At 44.6% G+C, this 14,903-nt stretch overlaps 1 protein-coding gene across 2 annotated transcripts in view; it reads left to right on the forward strand.

Moving 5' to 3' along the window:
• Positions 1-5,106: 5,106 nt before the first annotated feature.
• SEC24C (SEC24 homolog C, COPII coat complex component) overlaps positions 5,107-14,903 on the forward strand; it is a 47,177-nt gene continuing 37,380 nt past the window's right edge. For both annotated transcript variants that reach the window (XM_061571350.1, XM_061571351.1), the window contains exons 1-2: positions 5,107-5,232; positions 13,180-13,406. In XM_061571350.1, the coding sequence (XP_061427334.1) occupies positions 13,232-13,406 (175 nt within the window). In that variant the 5' untranslated portion in view covers positions 5,107-5,232; positions 13,180-13,231. The remainder of the gene's footprint in view (positions 5,233-13,179; positions 13,407-14,903) is intronic.

A 14,903-nucleotide genomic window follows, 5' to 3' on the forward strand; every position in this document is an offset into this window, starting at 1 on the left:
ATAAGAAAACAAGAATAGTGAGAATCCATTCGGTTGGCACTTGCTTATAGCATTTAGTAAGAACGCAAAAATCTGTCAAAACTTGACCCCCCCCCCTCCCTGTACGCACGCGGACTTTTTACCCCCCCCACCTACGTTCGAATGACGCACCCCCCCCCCCGAATCCTATAGAACAGCCGATATTTAATCCACGCAGAAACGATCAAGGATTAATAATATTAACGTGTTCTTTGGGTCTTCCAGTCAAGAGTGTCGTGGTAAAGGTGACGACCGCTTGTGTTGCGATCGAAACGTCGTAGTTTTGTTATTTTCTTTTAACCTATCTACGTGATCTTACTGTTTTACTGAAAGACCCAAAGAATATGAATTCCTGCAGTCACGAAAGCTTTAAGTCAAGATTTAATATTAACGTGTTTAAGCAAACAGATAGTCCACCGCCGGACTATCGAACTCATTTGAAGGCTAATGTAGACAAATTGTTATCGAGACTTCACCCCCCCCCCCCCTCCGTTTCCGATGCGTACATTGTCGTTAGACAGCGTACGCATTTGGGTTAACCCCACTCCCCCACCCATGCGTACGTACTAAATGGATTGCCCCTTATCCTACAATAAGAAAGTTGAGAGTGCAAATCCCAGTTGGGAGTCAACCCAGCACAAACTCACACCCACCTCTGTGGCAAATAAAAATTAATTATAGATTTGAAGCTTTCGTGATTGCAAGGATTCATATTCTTAGGTTTTTTCGGTAAAGTCACGTAGGTAAAACATTAAAATTAATAAAAGTAAAATAAAATACAAATAAAAATCACGACGTTTCGGAGGCAACACAAGCTTCTGTCTTCATGTGTCGTGGCTGTGACGGTTCCACCTGAAGACGGAATCTTGCGTTGCCTCCGAAACGTCGTGATTTTTATTTTATTTTACTTTTATTAATTTTAATGTTTTACCTACGTGACTTTACCGACAAAACCTAAGAAAATAAAAATTTATTCACTGGAGATTGCCGTTCGAAATGGTTCCTGCCGTAGGAATGAGGAATTTCCTTCACTGACTCAGCCACAAACGAGGATCTTGCACCACGACGCTCTAACTTTTTGTTGAAGCCACGCGTCTTGTTTTGAAGAATCCACTTCTACACGACTCTCGTGAGTTCATCTCACTACTTCACCCATCACTTCTCTCTCTCTCTGCTTCTATTGCCCGCCTTTGTTTCCAATAACAATGCGTGGGCCGAGCTTGCGTGGCTTTTGTTCATGAGTAACAGAGGTGTTGAGAACAAGTGAGCGCATGTGTGCGTGCGCGCGTGTGTGATGCAACACACGGCAGCTGTCATCACAGACCTTCACTCGCCCTTCATTTGAGCACCCGTTATCGCTGAAAGCATTTGCCGAACTGGGCGGAACAGCAATGGGAGGGAAGGACATCGGTGTTGGTTCCACGGTGGGTGGCTTTGGCTGCCGTGGCGAATTGCAATTGGAATGTTGATAAGTGCTATGGAAATAAAATGCTCACGAACAGCGGACATATATTTAAAGTTATAGTGTGATGCAATCTAAAATGAATTGGCTTGAGACACTGCATTGGGGCCATGGCACGGAGGGGCTCAGATGGCAGGCTACAAAGCGGGAAAGGGGGAAAGGCAGATGGGAGCTTGCATTTAAATGCTTCCACCAGGGTCCATGCCAGCCATGCTGCACCACTACTTTGCCCTGGAGTGCAGGGACTTAAAGGTAGGGTTGGTGGACCACGCACTGATCATGTGTACATGACCTCCACTTGTAGGTGCCTGGAGGAGGCAGTCTTTAAAAAATTAACCCGTATAAACAAAGTTTTTCACTATACATCCTTTATATGCGTGGCATCGCTCTGGCTTGAGATGGCTGCCACCTATGGGTCAGATGAGTGCCTGCCACCATTAAGCAATTGGTAGTTAAATATAAAAAAAAATCCTAAAATGTTGAAAATTATGGGGGAAAAAATTCACGAAAATAAATTGTCACGCACAACGAGTCTGTGTGCAAAACGTCAGCTCGATTGTATCACGGTAAGTTGGTTAAAAAACGACCGAAAGATTTGCACGGTCGTAAGCGCGGAAGCAAGCAAGCAAGTCAACTTAATATGAAGGATTTTAAAAGACAAGGAACTTGAATTGTGCGTACATGGAATACTGCGTGGGGCTAGCAGATGGTATATGATTGGACTGCGAGGTGGCCTTGAGATGGCAATATAACGAATAGATTCTTGATTATGTGTAGAGCTTTGAGTGTTACCCCCTTGTATCAGAATTAGAATATTTATACTGGAGGAATCCGATGAGTTATAAAGGTCTTTTTCACAGATGTCCAGCATGCCTGGGTTTCTCCCAAATGTCACTCATTAATACGTGGCCAAACATCCCATTGCAGAACTCTTCCTCCTGAAAATTTTTATTTTCTTTGTAAGACCTTCCTGTATACCAAATTATTTATTATCTTATTTTATATTTAAAGAGCACCTTAGCTCAAGGCGCTTTATATAGTTTAAAAAGCGGTAACATGCAGTGTTTTAGATGGCAGCATTTGGTCATGTCACTACAAGCCACAAACTACACACCACTGAGTTAATAATTCTAGATTTTAAGTTTTCGTGACTGCAAGGATTCATACTCTTTGTTTTTTTCGGTAAAGTCACGTAGGTCAAAAATTAAAATAAATTTAATCACGACGTTTCGGGCGCAACACAAGCGTCCTTCTTCAGGTGGGGACAACTTAGCGACAGCACACCGCTTAAGTGTGTCTGAGTTAATACTCACCACACTGACAACTTGTGTTTTTTTTTCTGGAAGATTTGCTGGTTTATCCAGGATGTTTCTGTTGCACGTCGTCGCTTTAAGATGTTCTCTGTTCATATTGTGTTTGTTGCGGTTGCACCCGACTCAAGAGCCGCATGGCTCACAGGGCTATAACTAATGAATGAAACATGAAACTTACACTGCTCACCTAATACCATTCACTATCTCTCTCTCACCAAACAAGGGCGCACCCAGACACTCACTTTTCACGATGCATCACACACTCGACCACTGGGCAGCATCTATCGATTATATAAGCCCGGCTTTCCACTGAAAGTTTTAGTCTACATTTACCCTTATTCGTTGAGTCGCTTGCAGAGTCAAGGACTGCGAGAAGTTGTATTGTACTAAGCTGTAATAGTTGTGAGACGCCAAGAGGTGTGCGAATACATTTGATGAGTTTTGGAGAGTGAGTGAGGAGCAGGGGATGAGCAGCTCACAGCAGGAGCCCTCCTGGGGGAAGGGTGGGAAGCGCTTGTGTTGCCTCCGAAACGTCGTGATTTAATTAAGTTGTTTTCATTTATTTTATTTTATTCATTGTTTTACCTACGTGACTTTACCGAAAAAACCAAAGAGTATGAACCACGATTTAAAGCTTTCGTGACTGCAGGGATTCGTCTTCTTGGTTCTTTCGGTAAAGTCACGTAGAATGGAAATAAAAATTATTTTATTATGTTTTATTTTTATTATTTTATTATTTCCATTCTACGTGACTTCACCGAAAGAACCAAGAAGACGAGTATGAACCACGTTGCCTTGCCCGCACGTGCTCGCCTCTCCAAACCACGTGCCTCGTGACGTCACAAAAAGCCGGGGTCACGTGACTTCCGCGAGCACGCGCAGGCCGCTTGCGTCACGTGGGAGTGGCGAGGTAAGGGAGAGAGAGGATCGGGCTCCCGACGAAATCACCCATCACAGATTTCCGATCGGGTGCGTCTTTACCCATATATGGTCTTGTGAATCGAACTTCCGCTCAGTCAATCCGGCACCCAGCTCGACACAGCGATTAACTCGCAAATTACAATTAACCTGATATTGTTTACGTTTATTATATTTATTTTCCCCGTTTTTATATGAATTAGGAACATTATATTCTGATGTCCGGTCACGTGGGCCCGACACGTCGCGCGGTGCACGTGACGCTCCGAACCGGATCACGTGGCCCCGCCTCCCACCACGTTCACGTCGCCCCCCAGGCCACGTGGTAGCCGTTCCGGTCACGTGGTGCCCACCCGTATAAATCACGTGACTCGATTCTCCCCTCCCCCCCCACCGGCTTTTCAGGTCACGTGGACCAACTCGAGCAAAGTCCAATTCGGGGTTCACCGTCGATGCACGAATCGTAGTCGTGTTTCCATTTCATAATTTATTTCACAATTCGATTCCTGCGCTACAACTTTATTGTACTTTGCAATCCATATTACAACACTGTATTGTGGATGATCTGCAGTGGCATAAGAAGCTGCAAACGTAGCATAAGTCGGAAATTGCAGATTCTTACGCGTAATAATCCCCATGTCGGAATCGACAGCGAAGTTGTTCAACATTAATTAAGCTGAATCGATTCAGCAGCGAGCGCCGACGTGTTGGTTTACCACGCGCATGCGCAGTCTCCCCATAGTAGCCCCGCCCCGCTCGCACCCTCACCAACCCCCCCTCCCTCTCGCTCGCCGCTAGCCCCGCCCACTCGCACCCTCACCAACCCCCCCTCCCTCTCGCCGGCCGCTTGCCCCGCCCACTCGCACCCTCACCAACCCCCCCTCCCTCTCGCTCGCCGCTTGCCCCGCCCACTCGCACCCTAACCAACCCCCCCCTCCCTCTCGCTGGCCGCTAGCCCCGCCCACTCGCACCCTCACCAACCCCCCTCCCTCTCGCTAGCCGCTTGCCCCGCCCACTCGCACCCTCACCAACCCCCCCTCCCTCTCGCTGGCCGCTTGCCCCGCCCACTCGCACCCTCACCAACCCCCCCTCCCTCTCGCTAGCCGCTTGCCCCGCCCACTCGCACCCTCACCAACCCCCCCTCCCTCTCGCCGGCCGCTAGCCCCGCCCACTCGCTCACACCCTCACCAACCCCCCCTCCCTCTCGCTCGCCGCTAGCCCCGCCCACTCGCACCCTCACCAACCCCCCCCTCCCTCTCGCTGGCCGCTAGCCCCGCCCACTTATCTTGCGAGTAGCCCCGCCCACTCGCACCCTCACCAACCCCCCCCTCCCTCTCGCTGGCCGCTAGCCCCGCCCACTCGCACCCTCACCAACCCCCCCTCCCTCTCGCTGGCCGCTAGCCCCGCCCACTCGTCTTGTGACCACGCCCCGTGACCTCTGGCCCCGCCCTCGGCCCAGGGAGACGTGGCACTCGCTTCTGCTGGGCGACGAGGCTGCATAGGCTCGGCACGGGCGTGCAGGTGATGGCTCTCATCAGTTCACATCGTCTACACACTCCGTATATCCTCCGTCTCGATCGTGTTCAGTGCGTCTCTTACAGCTCGGTTTCCTCGCGTTTTCTTCAACACGGCGGGGAGCTGTGCGCCTCTTTAGGCTGTGATGGTGATGGTGGCTGTGGGAAAGGCCTTTGCCTGACGGGAGGCCGGGTTTGTTATAATACTTGTGGCGGGATGGGTTTGTTTGTTAGTTTTGTGTTTGTTTTGTTTAGTTGGTGGTGATGTTGTTGTTTACACGTTGAGTTTGTGAAAGGAGCGATGTGGGAGGAAATAATGTGAAACCGGCAGTGGTGACGTTGAAGGCTTGGTGATGGTGGTGATGGTTGCGGATGTAATGGTGGCGCGGGTCTTATTTGATGTTGCTGCTGGTGGTGGTCATTGTGTTCTTAATCGATAGTGGTGATGCTGTTGACGTTGGCAAGTGATAATAATTGTAGTTGTGGTGGCTGTGATTATTGTGGTGGTGAAAGTTGATGCGATAGTTGTGGTGGTGATTACGGAGTTGATGAAACCGGTGCTAATTATCTTTATTGATAGAGGGATAGTGACGTTGGTGACGAAACTGGTTTGGTGGGGATGTTATTTTATTATTGTTGTAGTATTTTTTTTATACTAGTTAATTGATAGTGCTTATGGTAACAGTTATTCTGTGTTTGACTGTGATTGTTTTTGGTGGTAGTGATGTTTGCTATTGAGATGATTTGATGGTGGCGATTATATGACGGTGTTGACAATGATATTGTTATTTGATGACGTTATTGTTCATTAATTGTTATTTGATTATTAGATTGATTGAATATGGCTGATGGTATGTAAGTTATGGGTAACGACCCAAATAATATTATGGGTAACGGTAGTGGTGAATGAAGGTGTTGATGATTATTACATTGGTGGTTATGATAGTATAGGTTGTGAAATTTGCAGTAATTGTGTTTCTGGTAGTGATAATGCCCAAGATGATTATTGTGATACATAGTTATAGTGATAATTCTGATATTGATAAGTATGAGTTTAATATTAATGATAATTAATCGTGGTTGTGATGCAAGTCATGCCAATTGGTTCAGGCTTATGATGATCATCATGACAAAGTTGTCATTAATACTGTATACTTTATTCAAATATCCATAATAGAGGTTTTTGGATTAGATCGCGTAACTATAAATGTATGGTTAAACCTGCCACCACCAAACACAGCCAATTAGTCAGGGTTGTCACATAAACAAAACATGCCAATATGTCACTAGTATGGCAAACCGGTGTGTTGGAGAGTATGTTTAACGAAAAACCCTCATGGATAATATTTGTCGCGAAAGCCTAGTTAAATTGTATTCATACAGATGGTATTAAGATGATGGTGTTGATGAAGTTTTAAAAGATGGTTCAATATGTACATACATTTGACTTTATTAAATTTGATTGTAATATTTAATTGTTGTTGTGTGCAAGTGTAGTGGACATTGATCTGTCAATTTATGTCGGTGTTATTTTCTGAACACCACAAGTATAATTGTATCCCATTAATGCATGGCTGTATGAAGTGTAACGTGAAACGTCTGTTTGTTGTTGGACGACAAGCCCAGTGAGGATTCACTTTACAGGCTGACTTAAGAATTTGCTCTAACCCAATTGCTTATATACTATTGACCATAACATATCACCACAATCCTGCCTCAGGTCATAACGTGACCCCAAATTTCATTCATAGCTTTGTAGTCGAGTCAAAATGTTATCCCTAACCCAATAGTTAGTGTCTTCTTGCTCAAATGTGTGGAGCATTTCTCATGTTCGTTAGCGGTCTGCATGCTTGGTTGAAATATAATATGATGGCGAGGTCAGTCCTAATCTTCTATCATTGTATAATCCCAACCATAAACATAATTTTAAGTTGTATCTAGACCCCAGCCTGTGCTTAACGGATACATTGCTGTACTGCCATTTCCTGGCCACCTCAGAGCCCAAGCCTACAACGTTTGTTTTTCTCAGCTTGTTTCCCATACTAACCAGGCTCCGGACTCCATCCTGTTTGCTTTCCATAATCTGAAATTGGGTGCATTTTGGGGGATTTTGTCATAGGCAACTGTAGTAATTAACCCAGAAAGTCCACTCCGTTGTATTAACCATAACCCTAGCCCTTAAGTCTAAATCATGTCACTGGCTTGCTTAAGAAGTCAACATAAACCGAACACTTATCAGGATTGGTGTGTCGTCAATATTAATGCCACGTAGCATGCTCTTAAAGTATTTTCTAGCGTAACGTGGATTGTACTCTCAGAAATAGTTTAATTAACTGCAGTGATGTCAGTTGGCCAGACATAGTTGCCCTACTTTGTTGTGGAATATAATACTAATGGTAGCTATTGCTCGATATACACCAACAATAATAATGGCTAACTCGCAAAACAGTAAACTCAAGCGTGTGCATTTGCTGCAGTGTCAACTGCAATTTCTCAACAGCTGCTCGAGATAAATATGAGCAGTTTTTAGGGCATAATGAGTGTTAAGGTAAGAAATGCTTAGACCAGTTAAAGATGCTGGGTTTAGATAATATGAAAATGAGCATGTTAAGATATGCAGGGGGTTAGAAAATGTTAAGTCCTGGTTATTTATATCAAAGGGAGCAGGTTAAGATGTGCAAGGTTTAACAGTTTAAGCAAATTAAAATGTGCAGGGTTTAGACCAAATTAAGATGTGTAGAATTTAGATGAAAGTAAGCATGTTGAAATAAAATGTGCACATTGTAGACCAGATTGAGGTGAGTAGGTTGGGGTAAGCGAGGTTGAGAGCAGCTCTGTAGAGAGTAGAATGCTCCTTCGGCAAAGAACATCAAGCAGCCACGTGTACAGACTTCACTGCCTGAGACGTCACGAAGGGGGGGAGCAGTGCTTGTAAGGAAATTGGCAGTGCTGCAGCTGTGCTCCCTGGTGGAAGGGCCTCTTCTCTATAGTTGCTACTTTGGCCCTATGTGACACACATTTTTTATGATGAGGTTACAGACTATCATTTAGGCAGCTATGTTTTGTGACACACATTTTATATGATGAGATTACAGACTATCATTTAGGCAGCTGTGTAGCCCACTCGTGCATTTGCGGCCAAACTAATTATCATGGGTGCAAAGGTTTGAGTCCTATGAGTAAAAAAAACAGTCCTCCCTTTTTCTGGATATCTGTGAAAAAGAGCTCATGGGATTTCTCTAGGATAAATAAAGATTCTGATTCTCACATGAGCAATGGGACAGCGTTCATCTCCTCAGCATTAGCGGAAATTCCATATTCTCATAACAGCCACTGTTGATTACTACCGACACCAGAGCATTTTATGCTGAGAATACCTTAAAGAACGTGTGATGTCTTAACACATGATCAGGTTGTTGTGGTGGGACTGGTCGAGTGAAACAACAACAATCCACAGTTGTGCTGGCAAATATCTGAAGTCTGATTTCTTCTAACAATGTTTCTGGCACAAACTGTATGTATAAGCTTTGAATAAAATGTATTAAATTTTGTTTTAAGATGTACGTTACGTAGTTTTGGACTTGATATGGAATGAAGGCTGCATTGCTTGGAGTGGCGGTGTGTGGTTTGGATGCTGAGCGGCTGTGGGCTGTATTGGATTTACTTTGTGAGCTGGAAGATTTTTTTTCTTAAGCTGGAAGCAATTCTATTGTTAAATCTTGAAGCCACATTTAAAGCAATGTTTAACCACTGTTATCCAACCAATAGGTTATTAATATTTCTGCCAGTTGGGTTTTTCTTTTCTTAATATGAGGTGAGCTCTCCTGAAGATTCAAGATATGTAATTTTTGTTCCATGAGATCTTGTTATGTAATATAATTGTATAATTTTAAAATTTGTCTTTTTGGCTGTGACATGGACACAAAATAGTCTGTTCTTATGAATGATGTAAATTATAAATTCTTAATGTGCACTACCTTAGTGCACACTTGGTTAAATTAATAGAGAAATTTCAAACAAATGACTCACTGGTAAAGATATTTTCTCTTTAAAATTCAAGAAATTGGCACAATTCAGGCTCATGATTGAGTTTGATAATAGGTTTTTGTTTTTAACGTAGTGAATTATAGCACCTTCAGTAGCTATAGGGGTAATTTTAACTAATTGCATGCAAAATATATGACTCGAAAATAATGTATTCTTATGCTCACAATTAATTTTATTTATTGTATGCATGAGAATCAGGTGGATGAAGTTTAACCAAATGCAAATTGGATCACTGGCAAAACTTTGACCAAGTATCAATCTCAATGACTTTTCCATAGGGAAATATGTTTGCATGTACACTAATAGGCAGTAATTGAGCTGTTATAGTTGACTGTCTATGCTACTTAGTATGAGTGTAACAATCCTTGAATCAATTGATATGAAACATTTAAGATCGCTATGTGCATTGAATTGCATGTGTCAAAATTTGTTCGAATTTTGTCAATTATATTCAGATTATTTAGGCTAATGGAAGGACAGAATTGTACAAAAGAAAAAGAAAAACATGAACATTTACAAATGGGGAAATGTAAGCAAGACACTGAAATATTGATTTGAATTGTGTCCCTGATTTATAACAATGCATCGAACTACCATCGGGAGTTGACAGGTGGGAATTTGTTATATCCCTACTTAGCCCACTCAACTCAATTAGGCTACCAAAATAGTTGAATAATTGTTTTTGTTTTGCCTGTTTGTGGGTGCATTATTGTAAGTGAATTGGCAGGTGTTATTTTGCTAAGATAAGTCTATGGGGGGGCGGTAAAGAGTGGATACTAGCTTTCATTGTAACCCTGTGTGACCAGCGCGGATGATTGGAACAGATGCCCTCTTGAATGGCGCAGACCCCACCTCCGCCGCGGTGGCATCAGCGCTATGAGTGGCGCGTACTTTAACCTTTACCTTGTACTTGCACTATTAAAACATTGCAGTTGCCTTGACATGTACACGTATATGCCATGGCCCAGCTCTGCTCTTTGCATCAAGGGGGCACATGCATCATTGTATATGCTGAGGGCTGCTCAAGTATGTACTACGTGTCATTTCTGGGTTTGTTTTCTCTACAAATCCTTTCAGCCACTTCTGTCGACTTTATTGACAGCTTTGCTATTCTATGAATCATCTTTACTCTTTAAAGTTTCAGAAAATTATTGGCTGCTTATTTAGGTTCGGCGTTATATTGGTTTGTGAAAAATATAAAAACTTGCGCAAATTATATCCTGAGAAACATCAGTGATAGTAGTAAGTGAATTTAACAAAACCCTAGTTTTGATAAATAGTGTAATAGTTTAATGAAGAGTGGAGTACACAGTATTGTGGACGTGTCATGTTGTATTGTGCAGTTTTTATATTCTTACCGTGAACACATTTATCCGGTGATAATGGATGGACACATGTTTAGGGTTTTTTTAATCCAAACTTTATTGAGGCTCAGTAGTTTCCTAGCAAAAACTGGTAGCGAAGAAAGGAGATGATTGCTTAATTTAATTGTATATAGCGTCATTCATGCAATTGCATCCTGCAACGCTAATAAAGAGTTGCCATAAATAAGACATGTAGAAAGTAGTTCCCATTACTCTTTGGTTTTTTCGGTAAAGTCACGTAGGTAAAAAAGCCACCTCTCAGACACACTTAAGCGGTGTGCTTTCGCTAAGTTGTCCCTAACTGAAGAAGGACGCTTGTGTTGTGCCCGAAACGTCGTGATTTAATTTATTTTAATTTTTTACCTACGTGACTTTACCAAAAAAAAACAAAGTATGAATCCTTGTAGTTCCCATTGTTCCATATACATGTTGTCTTGTGCGTGGAGGAGTATCAGGAGTCCAACCTAGCCGATGAGGTTGGAATATAGGGGTTTAAGCCACTTCCCCATGGATCTTGTGACACAGGTGTTTCATCATGACGCTGTAGAGCATTTTGGTCTTTCAGTGTGCGAGTGAGGGTAGGACATGGCATTTTTTTTATATAACATTAATAGCTGAGCAATGACTGCGAACATAAAGGTGAATGTGCTTTAAGGTGTGGCTGAGGGTGGTCATCGAACAGGAATGGGAATGTGTATTTAAAAAAATGTGTGTCTTGGTTAAGTTGTGTGTCTGCTCTGGCACCGATTGCCATTGGCAAAAACGACTTGTTTTGTCGCCCCGACACGTGCTATTCACATATGATGCGTGCCTCTTGGCCAAAATGTTTTGAGTTTTCTGCAGTGGCTGTTTCCATTGGAATGCACCACCTAAACTTTGGACTACCTGGGGCCTAGTTTCTACGCTTACTATTCGAATTGGTAGTTTTTAAACCATAAAGAGGACCTATTGAGACATTGTGGGTTTTCATGCAAAGTAAAATGTACAGGGAGACATAGTTATGACAAGGAGCAGCTTAAAAATGGTAGTGTACAATGGCAAACCACAAGCATGAAAAACATTGTGTCGATGTCCAAAATAAACAGAAGTATTGTTACTTAATATATTTCTGATGTGCCTCACTTAGTAGAGCAGCAGGGTCAGCAGCTATATGTTTGTGAATTCAAATCTAGGCCAGGGTTGGATGCTTCCCATTATTTCTCCGGGGTGACAATACTTGGTGGTACATTAAGGTAGGCATTGGCAACCAAGGAACTGTACTCTAATTTACGACCCAACCAGCTGAGTCAGCAGTGCTGTTATGCAGCTCATGATGCAGTTTTCTGTGGTCTGTACCTGAGTGGCTAATTTAGCACTCCTTTGCACCTGACAGAGTTGACAATTAAACAGCTTGTGCAAGAATGGTAACCTTGATGAAGATGCTGATAGTAGTGGCATAAATGAACACAAACATGTACTTTATTGAATTAAGTTTCTGAATATCCTCATGGACAGTGGGCTCATCCTTGAGCCAGTTTGCACATGCTTTCAGGGCAGATTCCTACAACCATCCGCAAGTTACCAAAATGCAATCTCTTGTGATGTGGACTTTGAAGACTACGATGTTTTGCAAAGTTGCCCATTGTGTGCCCATGTCGAAGCCAAAAAAAATCAATTTAATTTCCTATGCCAAATGTTCTATGTACGTGTACATAGTCCCTTGCTTGTACAGATCCCAAACTTTTGTAATACCATAAGTGTTTATTTGAGTTTATATTCACATAGGAAGTCCTCACTGAATCTGAAGATTTTGTGAAATAGTCTTGGTTTGGATGTTTGGTTAATGCCTCTTCGAGTATTTTTGTATATAAGAGAAATACTTTTAATTGACGCTGGATGTATGATTGGACTAAGTCAATCTCCATCCATAATTGTTTATTTACCCTGGAAAGCTGAATTGAGTTTTATTCATTTTGATTTCAGTTGGGTTTTGGTCAAGGATTTATTTGGCCAAGAATTTTGATTGGAGGAAGGCATAATTGGAAAACCAATTGCATTAAATTGCAAAACATTGTCAGTATAATATTGGTAAACAGGAGTTGAAATGTCTATTGGTAATCAAGCAAAATAATAATAATAATCACTTTCTCCTTCGTGCGCCGGTCATCACAGCCTGACATGTAGGGGCCCCCACCTTGCACCGCCAGTGCTCCCCCACTTTTAATTGATGTGAAGGGACTCCTGTGTGGGTGCAGAAAAAACTAGATTGCCCAATGTCAACACGTATTTATGTCACATTAGTGTGACTTTACACGTTTCTTAATGCTTCAAAAACTTTAGTTTGATGGCCTGCGATACACTGCTGTGGTGTGTGCCTACTAAACAACAACAGTTTATTTTGCTTGGGATTTAATTTCAAGAATGTCAGACTAAGTGTTTTGTTAAGCCAAGGAAATCACCATTTGAAGCATGTGTGTTTATGATGTGGAATGATCGCATGAATTGATGCATTTATAATCATGATCCAGCGCTCACAAAATGTTCCTATTGTCGTATTCCCGCAGGCATAGTTCCTTCAGGTGTGGACGTCTTCTGGGGATGTGCAAGTGCTGAGCCATGAATCAGCAAGGACACGCGTCTGCCCCAGCGTATGGGCCTCCCCAGTCGGGCTACGGGCAGTATCATGCTCCCTACGGTCCCCAATACCAGCAGGCCCCAGCCCCCCCACAGAACATCCACAATGGGCCGCCCCAGCAAGGCTATGGGGGTCCACCGCCTGTGTCGGCATCTGGTGAGTGTGGAGCGGTTTGCGTTTCTACTTCCTCTTGATTAAAGGAACTCTTCGAAGGACGGATTTGATTTTTATTGTCACGTGTGTGGTTTTGCGTTCGTGTGTGCGTGCATGGGAATTCGCGTGCGTGTGTGTTCATGTGTATAAGTGGGGAGCGTTCGTGTAGCGGTTAGTGTTCTGCGCTACAAACCCGGCGACCCGGGTCTGATTCCCGCTCACGGCCAACAGAGGTGACGATTATCTGAACTGGTCGTGGGCTTCCCCCTCGGTGCGGTGTGTAAACATTGGCACTATGGAGACCAAGACAGCCAGGCTTGGTGTTGGCCACCTACCCTCTCGTGTGCCGTGCCGGCCTTGATAGGTGCTCACTAACAGCACTTGCCCCAACAGTATGTTCAAGCTATACGGGGGAGCTTTTTTTGTGTATGCCACTGCTTTTTAATAACATCACTGATATCAGCAGTCTGTATTGCAATATAAAGGATCTTTGTCTCTCTTTTGCTTATGTAGATAGTGGCTATTTGGCTTGGTGTAAAAGTTATACTGGTAGGAACCTCCTGGTTAAACCAGCCCACAGGGGTTTATTGTGTTCGTCCGTCGTGCATCCAAAAATGGGAGGGGTGGGGTTGGGTGGAGAGGGGAGGGTGGGGAGGGAGGGTGGGGAGGGGCTGGGTGGGGAGGGAGGGTGGGTTGGAAGGGTGGGGCTGGGTGGGAGGGGTGGGGCTGGGTGGGAGGGGTGGGGCTGGGTGGGAGGGGTGGGGCTGGGTGGGAGGGGTGGGGCTGGGTGGGAGGGGTGGGGCTGGGTGGGAGGGGTGGGGCTGGGTGGGAGGGGTGGGGCTGGGTGGGAGGGGTGGGGCTGGGTGGGAGGGGTGGGGCTGGGTGGGAGGGGTGGGGCTGGGTGGGAGGGGTGGGGCTGGGTGGGAGGGGTGGGGCTGGGTGGGAGGGGTGGGAGGGGTGGGGAGGGGTGGGAGGGGTGGGGCTGGGTGGGAGGGGTGGGGCTGGGTGGGAGGGGTGGGGCTGGGTGGGAGGGGTGGGGCTGGGTGGGAGGGGTGGGGCTGGGTGGGAGGGGTGGGGCTGGGTGGGAGGGGTGGGGCTGGGTGGGAGGGGTGGGGCTGGGTGGGAGGGGTGGGGCTGGGTGGGAGGGGTGGGGCTGGGTGGGGAGGGGCTGCTCACCCCATGGTGCCCTTATAAAACGCAGCGTTTAACCTACTCACGCCGGATTGTGCCCGCCCTCTCACAGTCGGGCATATTTGCGGAATACACCACGCCGCCGTTGACCCTGGCCATTGACCGAGCAAACCAACGTTCCTACCAGCTCCCTCCGCAGGAATGTGTTTTTACCTATTTTCATCAACTCTAATTATGTGGGCATCAACTTTTAATAGTTTCACGCTGGAAGTACGTTTTCAATACGGCTCATAATTAAGGTCATTGGGTGGCCATAGGGTGAACTATTGATGTACCAAATAATTGGCCATTTGATTTTATAAAATTGCT

Source organism: Lethenteron reissneri, chromosome 47 (genome assembly GCF_015708825.2).
Source record: "Lethenteron reissneri isolate LAM-NWPU_2019-01 chromosome 47, ASM1570882v1, whole genome shotgun sequence".
Lineage (NCBI taxonomy): Eukaryota > Metazoa > Chordata > Hyperoartia > Petromyzontiformes > Petromyzontidae > Lethenteron > Lethenteron reissneri.